General features: G+C 42.2%; 2 protein-coding genes across 3 annotated transcripts in view; both read right to left on the bottom strand.

Annotated features, from left to right (window-relative positions):
• CYB5B (cytochrome b5 type B) overlaps positions 1-2,321 on the bottom strand; it is a 30,445-nt gene extending 28,124 nt beyond the window's left edge. The window contains exon 1 of one of the 2 annotated variants that reach the window (XM_055079018.1): positions 2,022-2,321. In XM_055079018.1, the coding sequence (XP_054934993.1) occupies positions 2,022-2,183 (162 nt within the window). In that variant the 5' untranslated portion in view covers positions 2,184-2,321. The remainder of the gene's footprint in view (positions 1-2,021) is intronic. The other variant, XM_007129024.4, reaches the window with a different exon arrangement.
• Positions 2,322-3,388: 1,067 nt separating this feature from the next.
• NIP7 (nucleolar pre-rRNA processing protein NIP7) overlaps positions 3,389-23,100 on the bottom strand; it is a 72,446-nt gene continuing 52,734 nt past the window's right edge. Inside the window, exon 6 of the mRNA XM_007129029.4 lies at positions 3,389-3,494. Within this exon, the coding sequence (XP_007129091.1) occupies positions 3,480-3,494 (15 nt within the window). The 3' untranslated portion in view covers positions 3,389-3,479. The remainder of the gene's footprint in view (positions 3,495-23,100) is intronic.

The following is a 23,100-nucleotide window of genomic DNA, read 5'->3' as shown; positions in this document are numbered from 1 at the left end:
CGGGAGAGGCCACAGCAGTGAGAGGCCCGCGTACCACCAAAAAAAAAAAAAAGAAAAAGAAAAAAAAGAAGAAACTGGGGGGGAAATGAAACCACAAATGAAAAACATTACTGGCCCATTAAGAACTGTGCTCTACCATGCATGCTACAAGCCACACTTGAAACTTATTATGAGGCATACATCAAAGGACATAACTAAGTCTAGAATTCCAACGTAATACTGTGTAGACAAGAGAAACCAAGGTATTTATCTAAAGCACACACTGCCACTAATCAACTGTCTGACCAAAATCTCTCTGAACCTGTTTCTTATATCCCTGTTAAAGTAAGGCTCACTACTATCCAACTCAACTATCCAACTAGTTATTTTGAGGCTGAAATAACGGGAAAGCACTTTTAAAAGCATAAATGCCATACACCCTACAAATACAAGAAGTTACTAAATTCTAAGATGTTAACTTATTGGCCACTAGAAAGATTTAAAACAATGTCCTTAAAAAAAAAAAGGGGGACCAAAAAAATAAAAGGGACTTCCCTGGTGGTGCAATGGTTAAGGATCCGCCTGCCAATGCAGGGGACACGGGTTTGAGCCCTGGTCGGGGAAGATACCACGTGGGGAGCAACTAAGCACGTGCGTCACAACTACTGAACTTGTTCTCTAGAGCCCGTGAGCCACAACTACTGAAGTCCACGCGCCTAGAGCCTGTGCTCCGCAACAAGAGAAGCCACCACAATGAGAAGCCCATGCACCGCAAGGAAGAGTAGCCCCCGCTCTCCTCAACTAGAGAAAGCCCGAGAACAGCAACGAAGACCCAACACAGCCAAAAATAAATAAATTTTAAAAAAATTTATTAATAAAATAAAACAATGTTCTTTTGGGGAAACTTTACGTTTTAAAAGTTTTTATAGATTTATGAATCAGGATGTAGAGCTTTATCCCGTAGGCCCCAAATTAGCAGAAAACAAATTTTACTAGTACATTTGCTTCAGAAGGAGAACGAAGAGAAATGAAACTTTTTCTCAGTTATAGTAGGATTATATTATGCAAGAACTTACAAGGAATCAACCATAAGATTATTACTCTTACTCAAAATAAAATAATACACACCACAGATAAATAAATAAGCATTTAAAATATCCTAAACCCTCAGGGATTGGGAGGGGAATGACTGCAAAAAAGCAAGAGGGAACTTTTTAGGGTGATGGAAACGCTCTTCCTTAATTGGAGTTGTGATTACATGGGTGAATACATTTGTCAAAACTCACCAAACTGTACATTTTAAATGGGCACAATTTATTGTATGTAAACTACACCTCAGTAGAGTTAAACAAATTGAATGTCTGTTTCCTTGAAAACAAAACAAAACAAAAATCAGTTGTACCAGGGTCTTGAGAACTTGTAAAACCTAATACAAAAAAAAAAAAAAAACCTTAATACAACAGGCTTGATTTACAAAAGAGGGTGACAGAACCTGAGTCAATGGCCAAAAAAACAAAAAACAAAAAAATCAACTCATAACCTCTGGACTCAAGGTCAACTAAAAATAGAAAAAAGAAAGGCAGCATAATGGGGGAAAGGAGGAGGCATCTCAGCTTCTCAAGAAAATGAAAAGCAAAAAATGATATTATTTCAGAAGGCATAGTAGAAAGCGCAGAGGTTTGGAGCTTTCAGAACTGGGTTCGAATGACTCTAGGTTGTTAGGTGAGAGACCCTGAGGCTCAGTTTCCCTTTCCGTAAAGTGGGCATAATGGTGACTCAGAGTTTAGCCAAGCACACAGTAAGTGCTCAATATGTCACAGAGGCATGATATTACTGAAGGCACGAGAGTTTCGTGACGGCTGGAAATGCATGCACACCTAAGGCCCCCCAATCTCCGTCTCGGAGTGTCGTGTTCCCCTCCGTACGCCTCTTCGCCCTCAGCCAGGCCCCACTTCCCTCCCACACACAGCCTAGCAGCGTTTCCGGGCCCGACCACCCTCGCCGCTGCAGCTCCCAGGGGCCGCCCACCTCCCGGGCCCCACCTCGTTAAGGAAGCGGGTGACATCGTAGACTCGCCCGTGGATCACCAGCCAAATCTCCTTCGGGGAGTTGCGTTTCGCCACCTCCTCCAATCGGTAATACGTGACGGAGGTCTCGACGTCTCGCCCTTTCTCATCGCTGCCACTTGCTTCCACAGTAGCCATTGAGCCTGAGGTACCTCTTCTCCACCGCTATCCCGGTTTCCGCGGCCAACTTCCTGCAGGTAGACCTCGCGCTCAGTCCTCCCCGGCTTCCGTAACCCGGGCGCATAAGGCCAGCGGAGGCTCTTGGCAACAGCCAATTACGCTTCCTAATAGTTCCTGGTTCGTTTTCTTTTCACCAATGAAACGGGGGATTCAATTTCAAATCCCACCCACTCCTCGCCCGATCCTAGGGGCGTAGGCCTGGTTCGAGGTCCAACTTACCAATAAAGACCATCCATCCCCTCCAATCTCACCAATCAGATACCGTGATTTTGGAAAGGCGCCTAAGAGAGACACGTCGTCTGAAAGACAAGTTTCTTCACTCGTCGTAGGGGCCTGCAGAATTCTGGAAGATGGGGCCGAATCACCATTTTCACGTTTCCCTTCCCTTTGCCGTGGATCCCTCCTGAATCACGCGGAACTCGTTTCCCCCCACACACTTCCGGCGCAGCCTCTGTTCCAGCCCCAGCTTTACATTTTTGCAGCCTCCAGGCTGTGATACGGCAAATCCATTCTTAGGCTCAGTTTCCTCCTCACCAGTAAAATGGGCCTGATACACTCTACCTTGTAGAGAAATCTGGCCGATTAAGTGAGAGAGAGTGTATACACATACATGCAGAGCGCTTGGCACGTAGTAATCAATACATAAATAACAGGTGGTGGGCGGAGGCCTAGAGACAGTGATTGGGGGTACGATACGTAGTATCCAAAGTTTGTGCCACTACTAAGAATCTGATTTTGTTGTATGTCAGTTTTATCTTAATAAGGCTCAGGGCGGAGTGGGGGGGGAATCTGATTTTTAAGCGAATTCTTCAGTGATCAGGACAGTGTACACTGTTTTCGTTTCTATGTGTTCTAAGATAGTATTCGCCTCAACTGTCGCTGGCTAGGTTCCGGCATTTCCGAATTATGAGTTTGGTTTCTATGCAGTGTTGTTAGCTATTTATTTTTAACTGCCATTGCAACTGACAAACTGGTCATGGTGAGATGTCATTTTCATCGTGTCGCTCTCCCATACCCATAATGCATCCCCAACCATTTCCACCATTCCCTTTAGTCTTGTGCACCAGCCACGGACCCCTAAACCTACTGGTATAAGCCCACATCTGTGATCATGCCAGGTCCACCCACTTAAGATACCCCCCTTCCTTCCAGTGCCTACTCACCTTTCAAGGTCCTGAAATTCCTTCTTTTTCGCAAACTGCTACCATTCTGAGCTCCGGTGATTCTATCTCCGTAAAGTACCTGAGCACATTACTATTTCAGAAATTTCTGAAAGAAACAAAACATTTACATATATATAAATTTAAGTGCTAGCAATAGAGATTTGTAGCAAATGCAAAGGGACACAGCTCTGTACACATATATGTGAAATGAACAATTCACACTTAACCCTGGTGTGCGTGAGTCAACTGAGAAGGCTATGTTAAAAATGCATATTCCTGGGAATTCCCTGTCGGTCCAGTGGTTAGGACCTGGCGCTTTCACTCCAGGGCCCAGGTTCAATCCCTGAACGTGAAGATCCCACAAGCCACGCGGCATGACCAAAAAGCAAAAAGAAATTGCAGATTCCCTCCTGCCCAGACGTGGAGTCTCTTCCTCACCTTGAATGTTGGCTTGCTTTGTTACTTACTTTCGCCAACAGATTGTGGCAGAAGTGATACTGTGCAAGTTACGTCTAGACTTCAAGAGGCCTTGAAGTTTCCACCTTAACCATCTTAGAACGCTTCATGATTCTGTGAAGAAGCCTGGGATTAAAGATGTCACCTATAAATTGGCATTTGCCATCTACCTCTACAAGGATCAAATGAAAGTCAGCAGCTGCTGACCTTCCACACCCATTGAAAGGAGTTAGGCTGGAGATCAGGAATGAGGCACTGTGTGCTCTGGGAAAAACTAGCAGAACAGGTCTTCAGATATTTTCAGGAGACAATTTTATGAGGCCAATTCTTGCACCTCCTCGAATCTAGAAAAGCACTAAAATCCTTCATGGTGACGTCTGCTCCTCGTGACTAGCAGTAATCTTCACAAGACTAGCAGAAAACTTCTGCAAAAAATATGTGCTTGATTGCACGTACTCCCCCTTCACCAAAATGACATCTATACTGACCTTCCCCACTACCTCTTTGAAGCAGTTTCTCAGAGCTATCTGAAATGCTGTCTCCCAGGCTATAGTCCTCATTTTGCCCCAAATAAAACAACTCACAACTCTCACCTTGCTCATTTTGTTTCAGTGGACAAAAATCAGCCATTTAAGCTGTCTCAGCTGAGCCCACCCCTTAATCAACTTGTTAGCTGAATGCCAACACATGAGTGTGTTCAGGCTATATCAGCATAATGGCCCCATCAACCCAAAGAATCATGAGAAATAATAAAGCATTGTTTTAAGACACCAAAAAATTTAAAAAGCAGATTCCCAGCCCCATTTCCAGAGATTCAGGTTCAGTGGGTCTGGATATAGAATCAGAATTTAACATTTTTAGCAAGTATTTTGGATGACTCTTGACGCAAGTGGATATGGATAATGTTGGGAAACACTGAACTTTTTTTGGAAGCATTTTTAATACAATTTTTAAAGGTTACACTCCATTTACAGTTATTACAAAATATTGGCTATATACCCTGTGGTGTACAATACATCCTTGTAGCCTACCTTACACCCAATAATTAGTACCTCCCACTCCCCCCCCATATTGCCCCTACCATACCCACCCACGGGTTACCACTAGTTTGTTCTCTATTACCTGTGAGTGTGTTTTGTTTTGTTTTAAAGCCTTTTTTTTTGGCCACCAGGGATTGAACCTGGGCCCTAGGCAGTGAAAGTGCAGAGTCCTAACCACTGGACTGCCAGGGAATTCCCTGTGAGTCTGTTTTGAAGCATATTTGATGTCTTTATCTCTCATACAGTGAATTAGTAAAATCACACAGCATTCCCTTTTCTACTTCCACCTCTAGGAAACTGGGTCCAACAGCTAAGATGATAGCATGGAGGAAACTCTCAGCAAAGGGAGGGGTTGGACAAATATATCTGGAGTACCACGAAAGCAAAATCGGGCTTTCTGAGACTGGGAAGAGGAAGGTGGTTTGGGATTCCTCCAACAGCAGGAACCCCACAAGCTTCCTCAAAGGGACCTAGGCCAGTGACAGGATTTTGGAGGGGAAGGGCTACATGATACATGTAGAAAGATTGGACCCTCAGTGCCAGGGCTCCAGCTAGCAGACAGATTCGAGCTCCAGTGTGGAGGCTGTCAGCTCTGCAACAGATCTTTCAGGAAGTGACCAATGTGGACTGAAGACCAGAGGGCCCTTCCTGAATGTTTTGCACTACTACGTAAAACCCCTAAGGAGGAGGAGAGGAATGCTCATAAGTGACTGAGACTGAATTTGCCACCATCATGGCAACTGGAATTTGAATCAGATGAAAGCGGTTTTTTACAATAAACATCTAGGGACTTCCCTGGTGGCGCAGTGGTTAAGAATCCACTTGCCAATGCAGGGGACACGGGTTCAAGCCCTGGTCAGGGAAGATCCCATATGCCGTGGAGCAACTAAGCCCATGTGGCACAACTACCAAGCCTGCACTCTAGAGCCCACAAGCCACAACTACTGCGGTCTACACACCTAGAGCCCGTGCTCCGCAACAAGAGAAGCCACTACAATGAGAAGCCCATGCACCACAACGAAGAGCAGCCCCCGCTCACTACAACTAGAGAAAGCCTGCACGCAGCAACGAAGACCCAACGCAGCCAAAAAGATAAGTAAATAAATAAATTAATTTATTTTAAAATAATAAAATAAAATAAAATAAATATTTAAATTTCTTTTTTAGGGACTTCCCCGGTGGTCCAGTGATTAAGACTCCACGCTCCCAATGCAGAGGGCCTGGGTTCGATCCCTGGTCAGGGAACTAGATCCCGCATGCCGCAACTAAGAGCTCACATGCAGCACCTAAGGATCCCGCATGCCACAACTAAAAGATCCCGCCTGCATGCCGCAACTAAGACCCAGCACAGCCAAATAAATAAATAAATATTAAAACAAACAAATTTCTTTTTTAAAATTTCAAACAAATAAGTTGAAAGAACAATACAATGAATTCCCATTTTAACTTAGATTCACCGATTGTTATTTTTCCATATTTGATTTCTTCCATATATGTTTATTTTTATTGTTGTCATTAGTAATGTTAAACCAATCCATTTCAGAGTAAGGTACAGACATCATGACCCTTTACCTCCAAATAATTCAGTATCTTCTATGAATAAGAACATACTCTTACATAGCCTTCATATGATTTTCAAGTTCAGGGAATTTAACATTCATATAAAACTACTATCTAACATGCTGTCCATATTATTTTCCAATTATTTTAATAATGTCCTTTGTGGAATTTTGGTGTGTCTGTGTGAGCCCCAAGATCCAACTCAGGATAATGTATTGTATTTATTTATGTCTCCTTAGTTTCCTTTAATCAGGTGCATTTCTTCAGCCTCTATTTTTCTTTCACGACATTGACATTTTTGAAAAGTATGGCTTCAAACTGAATTTGATTCAGGAAAATACTGTGGCCTAAATGTATTGATTACAAATTCATATTCATAATTTATAACACACGATAGCCAGAAAGTCTAGCTTGGAATCCCTGTCCCTGCTACTCACAAACTTGGTCACCTTAGCCAGCTTTCTCGGTCTCTTTTTTTCCAAGTGGATACCCAGTTGTTCCAGCACCATTTGATGAAAACAGTTCCCCATTGAATTGTTTTCATGTTTCTGTTAAAAAATTGATTGACCATGAAAGTGTGGGTCTTTTTCTGAACTTTCTATGCTGTTCCAGTGATTTATTTGTCTACGCTTAATGCCAATTCCACACTGTCTTGGTTACGATCGCTTTATAGTAAGCCTTGAAGTCAGTAATGTAAGTCCTTCAGCTTTGCTCATAGGTTTCAAAATTGTTTCTGCTACCCTAGATCCTTTATATTTCCAAATAAATTTTAAAACCTGCTTGTGGAACCAAGTGATCAAGGTTAACATCACCAGCGATAAATCATGTTGATAGCATGTACTCCCTGGAATGTGCTACAAGGGCACTTCCCCACTGTGGCATTCTTCCCCCAAACCCATAATCCCAGTCTAAACATGAGAAAAACATTAGGCAAACCCAAATTGAGGAACATTCTACAAAATACCCGACCTGTATCAATCAAAACTGTCAAGCTCATTCAAAAAATAAAAACAAGGAAACAAGAAATTGTCACAGGCCCAATTTGACTAAGAGACACAACAACTCAATGCAAAGTGGCAACCTGGATTGGATCCTAGAACAAAAAAAGAAAGATATCAGGGGAAAAAAGAGTGAAATTCAGATTAAAGTAACAGTAATGTGCCAGTGTTGACTTCTTAGTTTGACAAATGCACTACAGTATATTTACAATGTTAACTTTATGGGAAGTGGGGTGAGGGGTATATAAGAACTCTGTACTATTTTGCAACTTGTCTGTAAATCTAAAAGTATCCCCAAAATAATAAGGTTACTTTTTAAAATCAGCCTGTTAATTTCTGTAAAAGAGCTTATAGATGAATTTATAAAGAATGAACACCTTAACAACCTTGAGACTCACAATCCACAAACATGGTATACTATTCCATTTATTTGAATCTTTTTTCAATTTGTGGTTTGCAGAATAGAGGTATTCTACATCTTTTGTTAATATTATTTCTAAATATTTTATGGTTTTTATGCTACTATAAATGGAATCATTTCATTCTCCAATTGTTTGCTGCTATAATAGAGAAATATAATTGATTTTGTACATTGACTTAGTATCCTGTGACCTTGCTAAATTCACTTACAGTTCACTTACAGTGGTTGTTTTGTAGGTTTCTTAGAAATATCTAGGTAGCAATCATGTCATCTGCTAATAGAGACTGTTTTACTTGTTCCTTTCCAATCTGTATGCCTTTTTTCTTTTTTGCCTTATATTACTGGCAAGGACTATTTTACACTAGCGTTTCTAGTAGAACACTGAATAAAAATGGTGAAATGAGCAACTCTAGCTTGTTCCCAATCTTAGGAGGAAAGCGTTCAGTCTTTCACAATTAAGTATGATGTCTAGATTTTTCAGTAGATACTCTTCATCTGATAGAGGGAAGAATTCCCCTATCTACCTTGTTTCCTGAGGTGTTTTTTCTCTTTAAATCATAAAAGGAGATTGAAGCCTGCCGAACATTATTTCTGCATCTATTAGGATGATCATCGTTTGATTTTTCTCCTTTATTCTGTGAATATGGTGAAGTACTTTGAATAGTTTTCCAAAACTTAACCATCTTTGCATTTCTGGGATAAACCTCACTTGGTTACAATGTTAGTCATTTTAATATATTGTTAGGTTCAATTTGCTACAATTTTTTTAAGGATCTTTGGGCTTATATTCATGAGGAATGCTGTTCTGCAGTTTTCTCTTCTTGACTGTCTGATAGTTTTTTTTCAAGCTCTTTGATAAATATTTACTGAGTAACTACAGCTAAGTACTGTGTCAATATATTAAACAAAATTCAGCACAGTGCCTGCCACAGTGTCCTCAGTAAATGCTGGCTAGTTTGGAGTTATAATTTCTAGGTGCTATAAATGAGACCCAGCTCTCAAGGAAATTTACTAAGAGGAAGACGGCATTTACCGTAGAAAACATTTTAACATTAACATTTTACTACCATATAAAACATTTCAACATTAACATTTTACTTTCACTGTTTTTACATCTGTATTAGAAAATCCTCTCCCCACTGCTGTCCAGCTGTGTGCTCTGAAATTTATCTCAGATAACAGGCTGGTGTGTGAGATGCTGCTCCAGGGGAGTCGTTATTTACCTTGCAAGCTCATTTTACTGCTTTTGTATAAATGGTGGAAATGGAACAGGAAACTGTCAAGAAAGACACTGTGCATGCTCCTTGAGAACAGAGCAAGGAAGGAGGATTCTGTCCCATTTTTTTGCAGATGTCAAACACACTTCCTGGGTTCTCACACTCTTTTTGAGGGGGAAGTTCCCCTTTCCTGTTCCAAGAATGGAATACAATAAGGTAGCCCCCAAATCTGTTCTCGCCCTTCTCAAGGTATTATGTCCCCTGGCAACCTATTTTCATCCCCTGCCAGTAGGAAGACAAACTCAAAGCCATCACAGTCCAACACTCTCTTTCCCTTCCCAGAGCCAGGCCTGGCCATCCAGTATCAGGGAAGCTTCAGGAAACTGCAAAGTTAAGAGCCCATATTGTCCAAGATGTGGCCTCAGGGAGAGTTACTTGATTGCAAGCATCCTAGTGTTGTTCCAACCCCCAGGCCAGCCTGACCTCTCTGGCCTGTTGGGCAGCCTCTTCTGGAGCTTCCCCCAGAACCATCCTATTGAGTTTTATGACTGGGGGGCTCAATCCCCGCAGCCCAGCCCAGTTTCTAGAATCAAAAGAAACTGTAGCTGTGCAAACAGCCATCCATAAGGATGCTTTCTACCCTGGATTTTGGTTCCTGGCTTCAGTACACCCACTTTTCTTCCTTTTAATGTTTGTTTATTTGTTTTTAACACATAGTAAATATTCATGTTTCAAAAACAAAATTTATGTATATCTATATATGCACATATATATGTGTATGTGTGTCCTTACAATGAAATATAATTCAGCAGTAAAAATAGCATGCTAAAACATGGATGTACCTTGAAAGCATCATGCTAAGTGAAAGAAGCCAATCACAACAGACCACATACTGTATGATTTCATTTATGTGAAATTTCGAGAAAAGGCACATCTGTAGAGACAGAAAGTAGATTTAGTGGTTGTACATGGCGGAGGGGGTTGGGAGAAATGGGGAGTGACCACTAATGGGTACGAAGTTTCTTTTTGGGGGGTGGTGACAATGTTCTAAAATTAGACTGCAATGATGGTTGCACAACCCTGTAACTATGCTAAAAGATACTGAATTGTATACTTTCAATAGGTGATTTGCATGGTATGTGAGTTATATCTCAACAAAGCTGTTGAGGAAAAAACAGACAAAGCTTAGAGTGTTAGCAGTCTAATTCAGTGGTTAGGGGAAGGGCATAAGGAGGGGACTGAAAAACGTAAAAAGGCTACAATACTTCCCAGACGTGGGGCCGACGAAAAACATGGATGTGAAAAGACGTTAACACTTAGAAGTTCTTTATCCTGTGAGAGGTTCTTTTTGATAAAGATGGTCTAGTTCAGAGACTGGATGATGCCATTGTTTTTTCTGCAGTCTACTGAGCCAAAGGCCACTTTGAAAAATTGTAATGTTTCCATAAACACAAAGTTTCCTTTAGGCTGGTTTTGCCCTCAGGATGCTTCAGTTGTCTTTGGTCAGTGACCTTTATCTAGTCTGTAGAGGATGAGTAGCAAGGCACGGAAAGATCCTCCGTGACTATATTAATCTCTTCGTTGCTGTGCGCGAGCTTCCTCTAGTTGCAGCCAGCGGGGGCTACTCTTCGTTGCGGTGCGCGGGCTTCTCATTGCGGTGGCTTCTCTTGTTGCGGAGCACAGGCTCTAGGTGCGTGGGCTTCAGTAGTTGTGGCACACGGGCTCAGCAGTTGTGGCTCGGGGGCTCTAGAGCACAGGCTCAGTAGTTGTGGCGCATGGGCTTAGTTGCTCGGCGGCATGTGGGCTCTTCCCTGACCAGGGCTCGAACCCGTGTCCCCTGCATCGGCAGGTGGATTCTTAACCACTGCACCACCAGGGAAGTCCCTAAATCAGATTTTTAAAGATATAATTTATATGCACTAATGTACTTTTTATAAACCATCATCCACATTCATTTAAGTAGACACTTTCTCAGGGGAGTGTCTGAGAGGAGTGAACAATGGTTATAGATTAAGTGATAAATTAATAAATTAAGATAAGGGGTAGTAGAGGGAACAAGTTTTAAATTTAATTTTTTTTAACATCTTTATTGGAGTAAAATTGCTTTACAATGGTGTGTTAGTTTCTGCTTTACAACAAAGTGAATCAGTCATACATATACATATGTTCCCATATTTCTTCCCTCTTGCATCTCCCTCCCACCCTCCCTCCCACCTCTCTAGGTGGTCACAAAGCACCGGCTGCTTCCCACTCGCTATCCACCCTACGTTTGGTAGTGTATATATGTCCATGCCACTCTCTCACTTCGTCAGCAAATGGTATTTGTTTTTCTCCTTACTTCACTCTGTATGACAGACTCCAGGTCCATACACCTCACTACAAATTTGCTTCCATGTCCTGGCTATTGTAAATAGAGCTGCAATGAACATTTTGGTACATGACTCTTTTTGAATTATGGTTTTCTCAAGGTATTAAATTTAATTTTTTAAGTCCTTAATACTTCACAAGGCTCAAAACTAAAAAAAAAAAAAAAAAAAAAATTAAACATCTCAATAAAAAGTCTCTTGACCACCTTTTCTATATACTTTCCATTCCCTTCCACTCACCCACCCCAGATAATCACTTAATAATTTTTTGTGTATCCTTCCTGAGTTTCTCTATGCAAATGAAAGTAAATATAAATATTTATACTTAGTTTTACTCACATATATAAAAGGTGCTAAACATCATAGTTCTGCATCTTGCTATTTTTACTTAATGACATCTTAGAAATGTTTAGATAATAATACATAAAGTGCCTCCTCACTTATTTTCACAGTTGCATAGTTTCCCATAGTTCAGTATTCATAGTTTGGTATGAATGTATCATAATTTAACTAGTCTCCTACTGATGGAGATTTGGGTTTCCAGTGTTTTGGAATTACAAATAATGCTGTAATTAATAACTTTGATCTTATATCACTGTACACATGTACAAGAAAAAATGGGACTTCTAAGCCAAAAGCACATGCATCCGTACTGTTAGCAACTGCACCAATTTATATTCTCACTGCCCTCCATAGCAATTGTACCAATTTATATTCTCACTGCCCTCCATAGCAATTGTACCAATTTATATTCTCACTGGCAATGCATATGAGTGCCAGTTTCCTCACAGCCCCACAGAGGGTGTTATCAAAGTTTCTGGAGTATAACAATCAGACATTTTAAAAACTGTATCACACTGTAGGTCTGACTTGCATTTCTCTTATGAGTGAGGTCAAGAACTTTTTCTATATTTTAGAGTCAGAAAGGAATTTATCAACCTTCCATTTAGATCAATCTGAAAAATAATCTTCATGGCCAAGAATCTCTTTTGAGTTGAGATGATTTGATTTCTACATGCCTAGCACAAGCTTACTTTAGGGGTATTCTCTCTGCCCAACTTCACATTTAGATTTTATCATTCTAATCTCTGGTTAAGTGTCAAGCCCTGGGTGAGGCCTCGGTGAGCCACCACATCCTAAGTGGATACTTGGTCCAACGCATCATTCTGTTTTCTTTCTAGAGAGTTCATGGCTACATGATATTTTTCTTTTCTTTTTTACTCTCAAAATCAACTTTATTGGCTTTCTGGAAACTAAGCAAAAGATTATAACAACACGGTGAATGCCTAATCAAGCAAAAAACAGTAGAATCTCAGTCAGAGAGCTTTGTGGTGTTTTAACTTACCCCGTCCCATCCCCTACTCTTCGGTTTGGCAGAAGCTTTGACAAAAACAGCTCCCATTCCTAGTACAAGTTCTTAGTCCTGGAGGTAGTAGAAGTGACCTCATTCTTAAAGGACTGTGGTTGTTCATTTCAACCAGTCTGGTGGCTCCCTGAAGGGCCAGCTCAAAAGGCTTGCCCTCATTTTGCCTAACTCAGAACTCTCCCAAGTCTGAGGCAGCTACTTGGGGGGCATTTAATAGATTTAAAGGCAAATGTATTAGCCACTGCCTCCCAGGACAAGGAATAATGGCTGGGCAAACAACAGACCAACCAAAAACAATAATATTTAGGTGTAGGTCTCTTTGAGACCCTGATTTTAATTCTTTTGAGTACCTGGAAGTGAAATTGTTAGATCTTATGGTAATTCTATTTTTAATTTTTTGAGGAACTGTATACTGTTTTCCATAGCAGCTGTACCATTTTACATTCCCACCAACTGTGCACAAGGGCTCCAATTTCTCCACATTCTCACCAATACTTACGATTTTTTTATTTTTTCATAGTAGTCATCCTAATTGGGGTGATGAGAAAAGAATGTGGCCTTGCCACTGGCCTGCTCAGGCAGCCCCAAACCCTGAACCTTTATTCTTGAAGCATTTTAACTTTGCATTAACTTTGAGCAGTGGACGTGAGACCCACACCCGGTTAAGTTCAGGTTAGGTTTGGGACACTGGGATATTTTCTTTCATCCATAATCATTGGATCTGGGCCTATAAATCAAATAGTTAAGACACAAAACACAAACAAGGTCGTAATTTGTTTCTTCCTGCCCTCTGTTTTTCTTGGCATGGAAAAACTCAAGCTTTTCCTGGCTGGGGATGGGTAGTGACACTGGGGGGTGATTCATTAAAAGTGGCCTGAGTAACTGGCCTTTTATTTCTTCTCATTCTTTCCCCTTATTGTCCCAACTAATGTAAGGAAACACATTGAATAAAATAATTCTCCTGCTGATAAAGAACTTTCCCCTGACTCTTTGTTCACTTGCAGCTATATGCTCCCAGAATCAAAATCTTGGAGCTGGGGAGGCCACTGTGGTAGATGTGATCGGTATTTCTTTTTATTTATTTATTTTATTTTTGGCTGCGTTGGATCTTCGTTGCTGCACGTGGGCTTTCTCTAGTTGCGGCGAGTGGGGGCTACTCTTCGTTGCGGTGCACGGGCTTCTCATTGAGGTGGCTTCTCCCGCTGCGGAGCACGGGCTCTAGGTGCGTGGGCTCAGTAGTTGTGGCTCGCGGGCTCTAGAGCGCAGGCTCAGCAGTTGTGGCTCACGGGCTTAGTTGCTCCGCGGCATGTGGGATCTTTCCAGGCCAGGGCTCGAACCCGTGTCCCCTGCATTGGCAGGCGGATCCTTAACTACCGCACCACCAAGGAAGCCCCTTGATGGGTATTTCTGATAGAGAAGGAAGGTCAAGAACCCTGGCTTAATGGAAGTCACTTTTTTCACTCCCTTTTCTCAACAAAGTTATCTATTATGTTAGGGAATTGTTTCTGTCCCCTGTGATCCTGGCCACACAAGCAGGAGTTGGGCGTGGCTATGGGTAGTCACAGTTCCCTGTCTCTACAATGGGTCTCGTGACACCAGTACTTTCCTCTCAAATAAGTGCCATTAATGTCAACCATTCCTAAGGCCAGGACAGACAAAAGGAAGTGGTAACAATCAAAAATATTCACTTAATAGTACACATAGATCATAATATTAAGAGAAATAGCATAATATACCATTTTCATCTTCTACACCACATGCCGCTATTTTATTTAAAATAGTTCTATAAATTTTAAAATTACGTAGAGAGAGAAGGCTGGACAATAATAGACTAAAAAGCTAACAATAGCTATCTCAGGGTTGAGGGCTTCGAGTTGATTTTAGTTTTCATCTTTATAATTTTCTGTATCTTTTCAGTTATTCTCACAGATTGTGTACCACTTTTGTAATCAAAAAGAAATTATACTGTAGTGTTATTTTATTTAACTTGATTCGTGTGCCTCCTACACCTCTGTGGAAGTGGAACAATTTATTTTCAAAGAGGTGGGCGTGGAAGGACACAAGTGGGACGGGAGAGGTAAGGGACAGATGTGACTATGCTCAGGGTCAGCATGAGGCTGTGGAAAAATACCAGTGATGCCACACCCTCAGCATGGTTCTGGTCAAGGCTACCCCTGAATCATCCCACCACTGCCTTTTTTTTTGCCCCCTCCAAGTGAAATGATCCCAGTTTCTCTCACCTACTGTGGTAAACCAAGCTTCCTTGCCTTTGATCATTTCTGTGGCCTCCCTCTGAGCCTGCTCCCAGCACTCCACTATCTCTGTGGATTCCCAAAGAGACGAGCTCCTCCTGTGGAGGACCAGTCAGGAAGGCGAGAGTGAGAGGATGAATCTGTGGGTCCCTGATACCCTAAGTGGATGGTTCTTGTTGACTTTTGAGAAGGGGCTCAGCAAATAGCATGCCTCCTCCCTACTCAGGCTCTGAATCAGTTGGCGGTCTGGGGGGGGTCAGGAGATGAATTATCTTCTGATAAGGCTATACATTGCAGAATGTAGCTGAGCATGTGAGCCCAACAGGCTTCCCTGAATCCTAGTTCAACAGACTTTCCCACAGTCCCAGGCAACAGTGGACCAGGGTGCCCTCCCCATGTGGAGGAAGAGAACTTGTGTTCCTTCTCAGCATCTCAATCCTAAGAGACCAGGAAGAGGAAGACACTGGGAGACTCATGCCCAGTTTCTCCAAATGCTCTCCTTCCCCTAAGTGCAGGAGAGGGAAGGCATGAAAAGGAGGCTGGAGCGTGATGACCCTCTACAGGAAGGAAATATTTGGAGTGAGGGAAAAGCATTTTCCTCTCCCAAAGTTCTTACTATTTCTTGGATTATAGAACATTCTGAGGACAGGAAGCAAGCTATAAACCACCACCTCAGAAAAGTGCATATAAGTGCTGGGCTTTGGTATTAATGATTTATATCTGCCTGCCTTTCCCTTTCTTCTGGTGTCTGTGCCCCATCTTCCCTGCGAGGAATTGTTCCTATTCTAGTGTATGTGAAGCTAGTGGGGCTGCCCATCAGATGCTCTGCCTCCCCTCCTTACACATGGGGCATGTGATCCAATCTGTCCAGTGAGAGAAGCTCATTTCCCTGGCCCTGTTGTTTTAGGAATGGGCACTTGACTGAAGGCAGCCAATCAGGGAACAGGACTAAGGGCAGGAAGACTGCTTCTTTACATGAATACTGAACTGGAAAAAAAGTAAAGCTTGGAGCTCTCCACAGCTCTTTTGTCTGCCAAGTGGCAAGACTCTAAAGAATGGAGCCCAACAAAGCAGAAAGATGCCCTGGGGATGTTTTTGACCCTTTGATCTACTCAGAAACGAAATCTAGTCTTGTGGTTACGTGAGCCACTAAATTTGCCCTTTTTTGGCTCAAGCTATAGTGTCACGTAGATGTCTATTCCTTGCAATGTATGTGCACACATAGAACTTGGCCTCCACTTTCCGGGGGTGCTTAGGCTACGAAGCCCAAACATCCATTGGATGTTCAGAGCCCCTTCTGTTAGTGGTGCCCTTTATAAATTTGAAAATTGATCAAGTATTATTCTAAAAGATTCAGATAGCTCTGGCTACTGCATTTGGGGCACCAATACTTGTTTCTTCATGTTGGTGGCATTTCTGCTTGCCAGCAACTTGGAAACCATACTAAAAGCACAGGCTGGAGGGCCTATAGCTTGAGAGAAGACAAACAATATGGGTGTGTTGGAATGCAGAAAATGCTAGGAGAAAGTGACTGATCCTCTTTTCCTTTATATGTAATGGATGAGAGTTGGAGGTAGAAAGAAGAGAAAGACAACCCCACCAACCCAAACAGGATGTGTGGGCAAGTTAACATGCAAAACGGCTACAGGAGATTGATGCAGGGTGGTGTAGAAAAAGCTATGGAAAAACAACAGATCACTTTTTTTTTTAATTGGTTAATGGTTTGCGTTTTTTTTGGTAAATTTATTTATTTTAATTTTTGGCTGCATTGGGTCTTTATTGCTGCGTGCGGGCTTTCTCTAGTTGCGGCGAGCTGGGGGGCTACTCTTCATTGCGGTGCGTGGGCTTCTCATTGTGGTGGCTTCTCTTGTTGTGGAGCACGGGCTCTAGGCGCGCAGGCTGAGTAGTTGTGGCACGCGGGCTCAGTAGTTGTGGCTTGCGGGCTCTCGAGCGCAGGCTCGGTAGTTGTGGCTCACGGGCCTAGTTGCTCCGCGGTATGTGGGATCTTCGCAGACCAGGGCTCGAACCCGTGTCCCCCGCATCGGCAGGCAGATTCTTAACTACTGTGCCACCAGGGAAGCCCAACAGCTCACATTTTATTTTTTTTATTTTTTAATATATTTTTTAAATTTTATTTATTTATTTATTTTTGGCTGTGTTGGGTCTTCATTGCTGCATGAGGGCTCTCTCCGGTTGCTGTGAGCCGGGGCTACTCTTCGTGGTGGTGTGAGGGCTTCTCATTGTGGTGGCTTCTCTTGTTGTGCAGCACAGGCTCTAGGTGTGCAGGCTTCAGTAGTTGTGGCGTGCCGGCTTCAGTAGTTGTGGCATGCGGGCTCAGTAGTTGTGGCTCACGGGCTCAGTAGCTGTGGCTCGTGGGCTCTACAGCGCAGGCGAGTAGTTGTGGCGCACGGGCTTAGTTGCTCCGTGGCATGTGAGATCTTCCCGGGCCAGGGCTCGAACCCGTGTCCCCTGCATTGGCAGGCAGAGTCTTAACCACTGCACCACTAGGGAAGTCCTCACATTTTATTAAGCATTTACTCTAGGCTAGACATTAAACACTTCACATGCATTTTAACAATTCTAGGTGATGGGTACTACTGTTATTCCTGCTCTACACAAGGTAAAACTGAGATGAGGGGGTTAAGGGGTTGTAAGAGCATTCCACAGCCCCTGGAGGCAGGATTCCACATCAGGGTCTTGGGAATCCTGCACTTCCTAACCACCATGTTCCCTCTCTAGTTAAAGACCTGAGTTAGAACCTAGCTTCTGTCACTTGCTCCTTGAGTGACCTTGGACAAATTAGCCTTTCGTAGCTTGTCGCCTCACCTGGAAAATTCAGATATTATACCAGATAACTTTTTTCTTAAAACTCTTTCAACTCAAAAATTCAAAAAAAAAAAACTCAAAAATTGCAAAAACTTTTAAAACACCCCAACTCCCCAATCTAGGATTTATATTCTTGACCTGAGCTTTGCCCCTGAAGACTGTATAGATTGGTTTTTCCCATGGATTTAGGATCAAAGGGCTCCTTTGGGTTACGTGTTCCTTTGAAATGGATTCAAAGGCATGCATTTTCAAAGTGAAGGGGAAACTGGAAAGCCTTCATCCTTGCTGAGTGAATCAGCATCCCAGAGCACAGGTGACAAGTCCTGACCTACCCCTTCACTGTCTGATAAACCCACAGGTCACGGCTCTGAACTCAACCCCACTTTTCCTCCTTCCTGCCCCCTTTGTGGGCTTTCTGATAAGGTGCCCCAAGTCAGCTGTGACAGTGTTTTCTCTCTCTGCAAACAGTCCCCAGGGCGTGCACTCTGCCTGCAATCTCCCCAGCTGCTTCCAGCTCCTCCTCTGCCCAGAGCCCTTTAATTGCTGCATTCCAACAAATTAGCCATGTGACAGAAGATTATTTTTAACTTCAATAGAGCAGCTCCCTCTCTTTTAATATATCATGCTTGGCCCACATTCCCTCGGTGAAAAGGGCACCATCGGCTACTTCTGAGAACTTTTAATTACTCCAATTGTTTGCAAAACCCTTAGAAGATTAAATTTTTTTTTTCTTTCTCCTTTCCCAGTTTTCCCATTTGCTATTTAATGAAAGCTGAGGCTGAGTCCAACTTGGGGATTTACCAGCTTTAATGGGTCTCCCCAAATCCTCTCTAGCTGCCCCCATTCTCTGCAAGAAATTTTTTTGTTAAAGTGCGAACCCGCTGGGGGATGAAGGGAGGGCAAGTTCCAGAGTAACAATCCCACATAGAGCCCCAGAAGGTGGCAGGACGGAGGTGGCTGGTGGCCTCAGGAAGACTGAGCGCTAAACATCTCTTAGGTCTTGGGACCCTCCAAGAGGATCCCGATGATCAAGTCCGACACTGAATCTGAGCCTTTCACCTTCAAGTAAACCACACAGAACAATGAGCATCTCAGGGACCACCACGTGGACCAAAGGCCCTTCTCCAGTTTTTCTGAATTTCCTAAACCCCAGATACTTCTTTCATCTCACGAGGCCAAGTGGGCAGTGTGGCCAAAAATGACTGAGGTTGTATCACCCACCATCACCTGGAAAGGTACAGATAGAGTTGTATTTAAGTTTGACTCCCACAAAATTGAGAAATGTGCATTTTCTTATACCTGAGTTTTGCAAAGTAATTCATACAGGTTATAACAGTATGCGTATCATTCCAGCCATTTTCTATGTTATCCCCATCCGTTATCCACAGTTTCACTTTCCACCATTTCAGTTACCCGCAGTCAACCAAGGTCCGAAAATATTACATGGAAAATTCCAGAAATAAGGAATTTATGTTTTAAATTGTGCACCATTCTGAGTAGCTTGATGAAATCTCATGCCATCCTGCTCCACCCCGCCAGGGTCGTGAATTATCCCTTTGTCCAAGTATCCACTGTCTATATGCTACGTCGTTAGTCGCTTAGTAGCCAACCCTGGTTATCAGATTGACTGTCATCGTATTGCAGTGTTCAAGTAACGCTTATTTTACATAAAATCGAATGTCGACATTTTAGTGCAGGTCAGTGAATCTCGAAAATAGCAAACACTCGTGTAAACTACCACCCAAATCAAGATATAAGTGTTTGCATCTCTTCGGAAATTTGCCTAGTACCCCTTTCCAGTCAGTGCCCCCGCAACCCTGGGCAGCTGCTGTTCTGATTTCTGTCACCTAGATTTGTCTCGTTTGATTTTGGAATCACACAGGGTGTACGTCTGTCTTTCTATGTTGTGTTTTTGAGATGCATCTGTTGTTCCAACAGTGCCAACCTGGGTGGTGGTTTTCTGCTGGATTTGCAGGAATAAGTGGAAGTGGTAAATTCAGGCCTAACCAGAGCAATTTCATTAATGACAGATTTCCTTAGAACAGGCTTACATCGACTGCCATGCACCACAGTACCACAGTAACGCTCTTTAGACATGGCAAGGTGCTTTTGATTAAAAAGAAGTCGGCAAAATGTACCTCACAGCTCTCCCTTTGACCCAGCTCTTCTGCATTTAGGAGTTTCTTTTACAGATAGATATACTCACACATGTGTGACATGATGTTTGTACAAGGACATGAATGTCAGGACTATTTTTCAGAGCCAAGGATTAGAAACAAACTAATGTCCATCAGTAAGAATCTGATTCAATAGATCATAATGAATCCAGACAATGGAACACTATCCAGTCATGAAAATAAGTAAGGAGGTTCCCTATGCACTGAAATGAGATGATCTCCAAAGGGAAAAAAGCAAGAAGTGGAACAGTGTGTGTTCATTCACTTATTCAACAAATATTTATGGAGAAACTATCAATACAATATGCCAGGCGCCACTCTACACGCTGAGGATATAACATTATACCACATAAAATCCCTCCCCTCGTGCAGCATCCATTCTAGTGGCAAGAGTAGAAGAAAAATAAACAAACGAAAATTATATTTGTATGGTGTGTTATCATTGATATAAAATACAAGAATAAACGGGGAAAGAAAACATGAATATATTATTTTATTTTATTTTTCTGGCTGTGCCTCAAGGATTGGGGGATCTTAGTTCCTCGACCAGGGATTGAACCTGGGCCCTGGCAGTGACAGCGCCGAGTCCTAACCACTAGACCACCAGGGGATTCCCAGTGTGTTCTTTTAAACATGCATAAAGTCTCTACTTTGAAGAAGATACTCCAGAAACTGGTAGCACTGGGGAAGGGAACTGGGAAGCTGGGGGACATGGACAGAGGAACAAATGTCACTTTATGCTCTTTGTATCTTCTGAATTTCAAAATTTTGAATATGTTACCTAACCCAGAATTAATGGGTTAGGTATTAATAATAATAATTATTATTAATATAACCCATAATTATAACCCAGGATATAATTACATTTTTTTTAAAGTTGGAAGACGTATTTGGCAGTATTTCCAAGCACCTGGGCCCTCAAGTTGTGGGAAACGCCCCACTGTTTTTTAATCAGGGCAGGAGGAAAGGGCTAGCTCCTAGCTCTCACTCACTGCAGTCATGAACCGAAGTCATAGCATCACTCTGGGAAGATTAAAGAGGCACCAGGAGGACAGAAGGAAATAAAATCAATCTTGAGTATTTATAAAAGGCTTAAGCAGCTCTTTCCTAAATTTGAATTAATGTCAAGAGAGAATCATCTCAGGAAATGCGAGTTCCTCTCTTCAAACTTTTTGGGACCATCCCATTTGGGAATGAATTGCATAGAGCCAAGTTCTTTCACAGGGAACATCTGTGTGTAGGGAAGTGGAGGGATGGGGAGAATAATAAAAAGACCATCTGACACTGAACTTGGACACCTCTTATCTTTTTCCTCAGCTTCCCTTGGGTTGTATGGAAAGGAAGGTCTATAAAACACTTACGGTTTATCGTTTGGGTTTATTCATATAACATGTGAAAGTGGCAATATGGAAGAGGAGCCTGATTGAAATCTGTACTCTTTGTGAATGTTTGTATTCCAGAAGCTTCCCAGAGTTGTTGGATGATGGCTCTATGATTACTATCTCCTTGTGGCCTCTAGTCAACCAAAGTGGAAAAAAAAAAAGTTTGGCTTTGAATAACAGGTCTATAATTATTTATCTTATCTCACAATAAATTACCCCTTTTAAAATCCTACCATTATTTTTCTTATATTTTTATTAACTTTTAATTACTAGTTAATATAGGAATACATTCTTCTTTTTTGAAAAAAATTAGAGTGTTGCAGATAAAGTTTTGGTTGTCTTTAATCATTTCCTACAACGCTAATTTAATTGGTCTGGAGTGTGGATGGCAAGTGGTTTCTTTCTTACAGTGATTCTAATACACAGCAAAATATGAGAACCACTTGTCTAACTGATACAGGACCCCAATATTTTTGGAACTCAATACCTAGATGTTATGGGAAATATGTATATGTATTTTAAATAAAATAAATGGTTTTCTTTCTCTAAGTGAAAGCTGAGATTTGCCTTTCAAGACAGATTGCATTTTAGCAAAAGCACTTCCATAAACATTTGGGTTTTGCAAATAAAAAGCCAATTTGCAATCCTGGAATGGAGTTTGGGGACAATGAGACCCTAAACTTGTGTCAAAGTTGTCACTGTTGCAGGCATGTTGAACCTCTGTAGATTATCAAGATGTGGCCTGAGAGTGGGGATTGAGGAAGAACTGATGAAGAAGTTTCTTGCCTAGAGACAGAGAAGGCTGTCAAGACCCTTCTGGAAGGTAAGGCTGAGACACTCGAGGACTATGCTGTCCAACACAGTAGCCACCAACTTCATGTGTTATTTATTTTTTAATATAAGTGAATTAGAATGAAATCAAATTAAAAATTCAGTTCCTCACTCATCGTAGCCACACTTTAAGGGCTCAACAGCCACATATAACCAGTGGCTACTATATTGGGTGCAAATATAGAACATTTCCATCATCAAAGAAAGCTCTTTGGGACAGTGCTACTGTAGAAATCATTTTACATGGTCTTATCCAGTTGCTAGTTTAAAATTTCCTTCCTGGGGCTTCCCTGGCGGTGCAGTGGTTGAGAATTCGCCTGCCAATGCAGGGGACGTGGGTTTGATCCCTGGTCCGGGAAGATCCCACATGCCGCGGAGCAACTAAGCCCGTGCGCCACAACTACTGAGCTTGTGCTCTAGAGCCCGTGAGCCACAACTACTGAGCCTGCGTGCTGCAACTACTGAAGCCCGCACGCCTAGAGCCCGTGCTCCACAATAAGCCACCACACTGAGAAGCCCGCGCACCGCAGCAAAGAGTAGCCGCCGCTCGCCAGAACTAGAGAAAGCCGGCGCGCAGCAGCGAAGACCCAACACAGCCAAAAATAAATAAATTATTAAAAAATAAAAAAAAATCTCCTTCCTGAAATGTAATTACTTGCTCTTATTACCAAGCCTTCAACACAGTATTTAAATAATAGTCACAGCTAACATTTATTGAGCACCTACCTAACGGTCAGTTTTCTTGGTCGCAGACAACAGGTTCCACTCTTGCTAATTTAAGCACAAAGGGATTTATTAAAGGGTATGGCTAGCTCACAGA

Source organism: Physeter macrocephalus, chromosome 17, assembly GCF_002837175.3.
Source record: "Physeter macrocephalus isolate SW-GA chromosome 17, ASM283717v5, whole genome shotgun sequence".
NCBI lineage: Eukaryota > Metazoa > Chordata > Mammalia > Artiodactyla > Physeteridae > Physeter > Physeter macrocephalus.
This window is presented reverse-complemented; position numbering and strand designations above follow the sequence as displayed.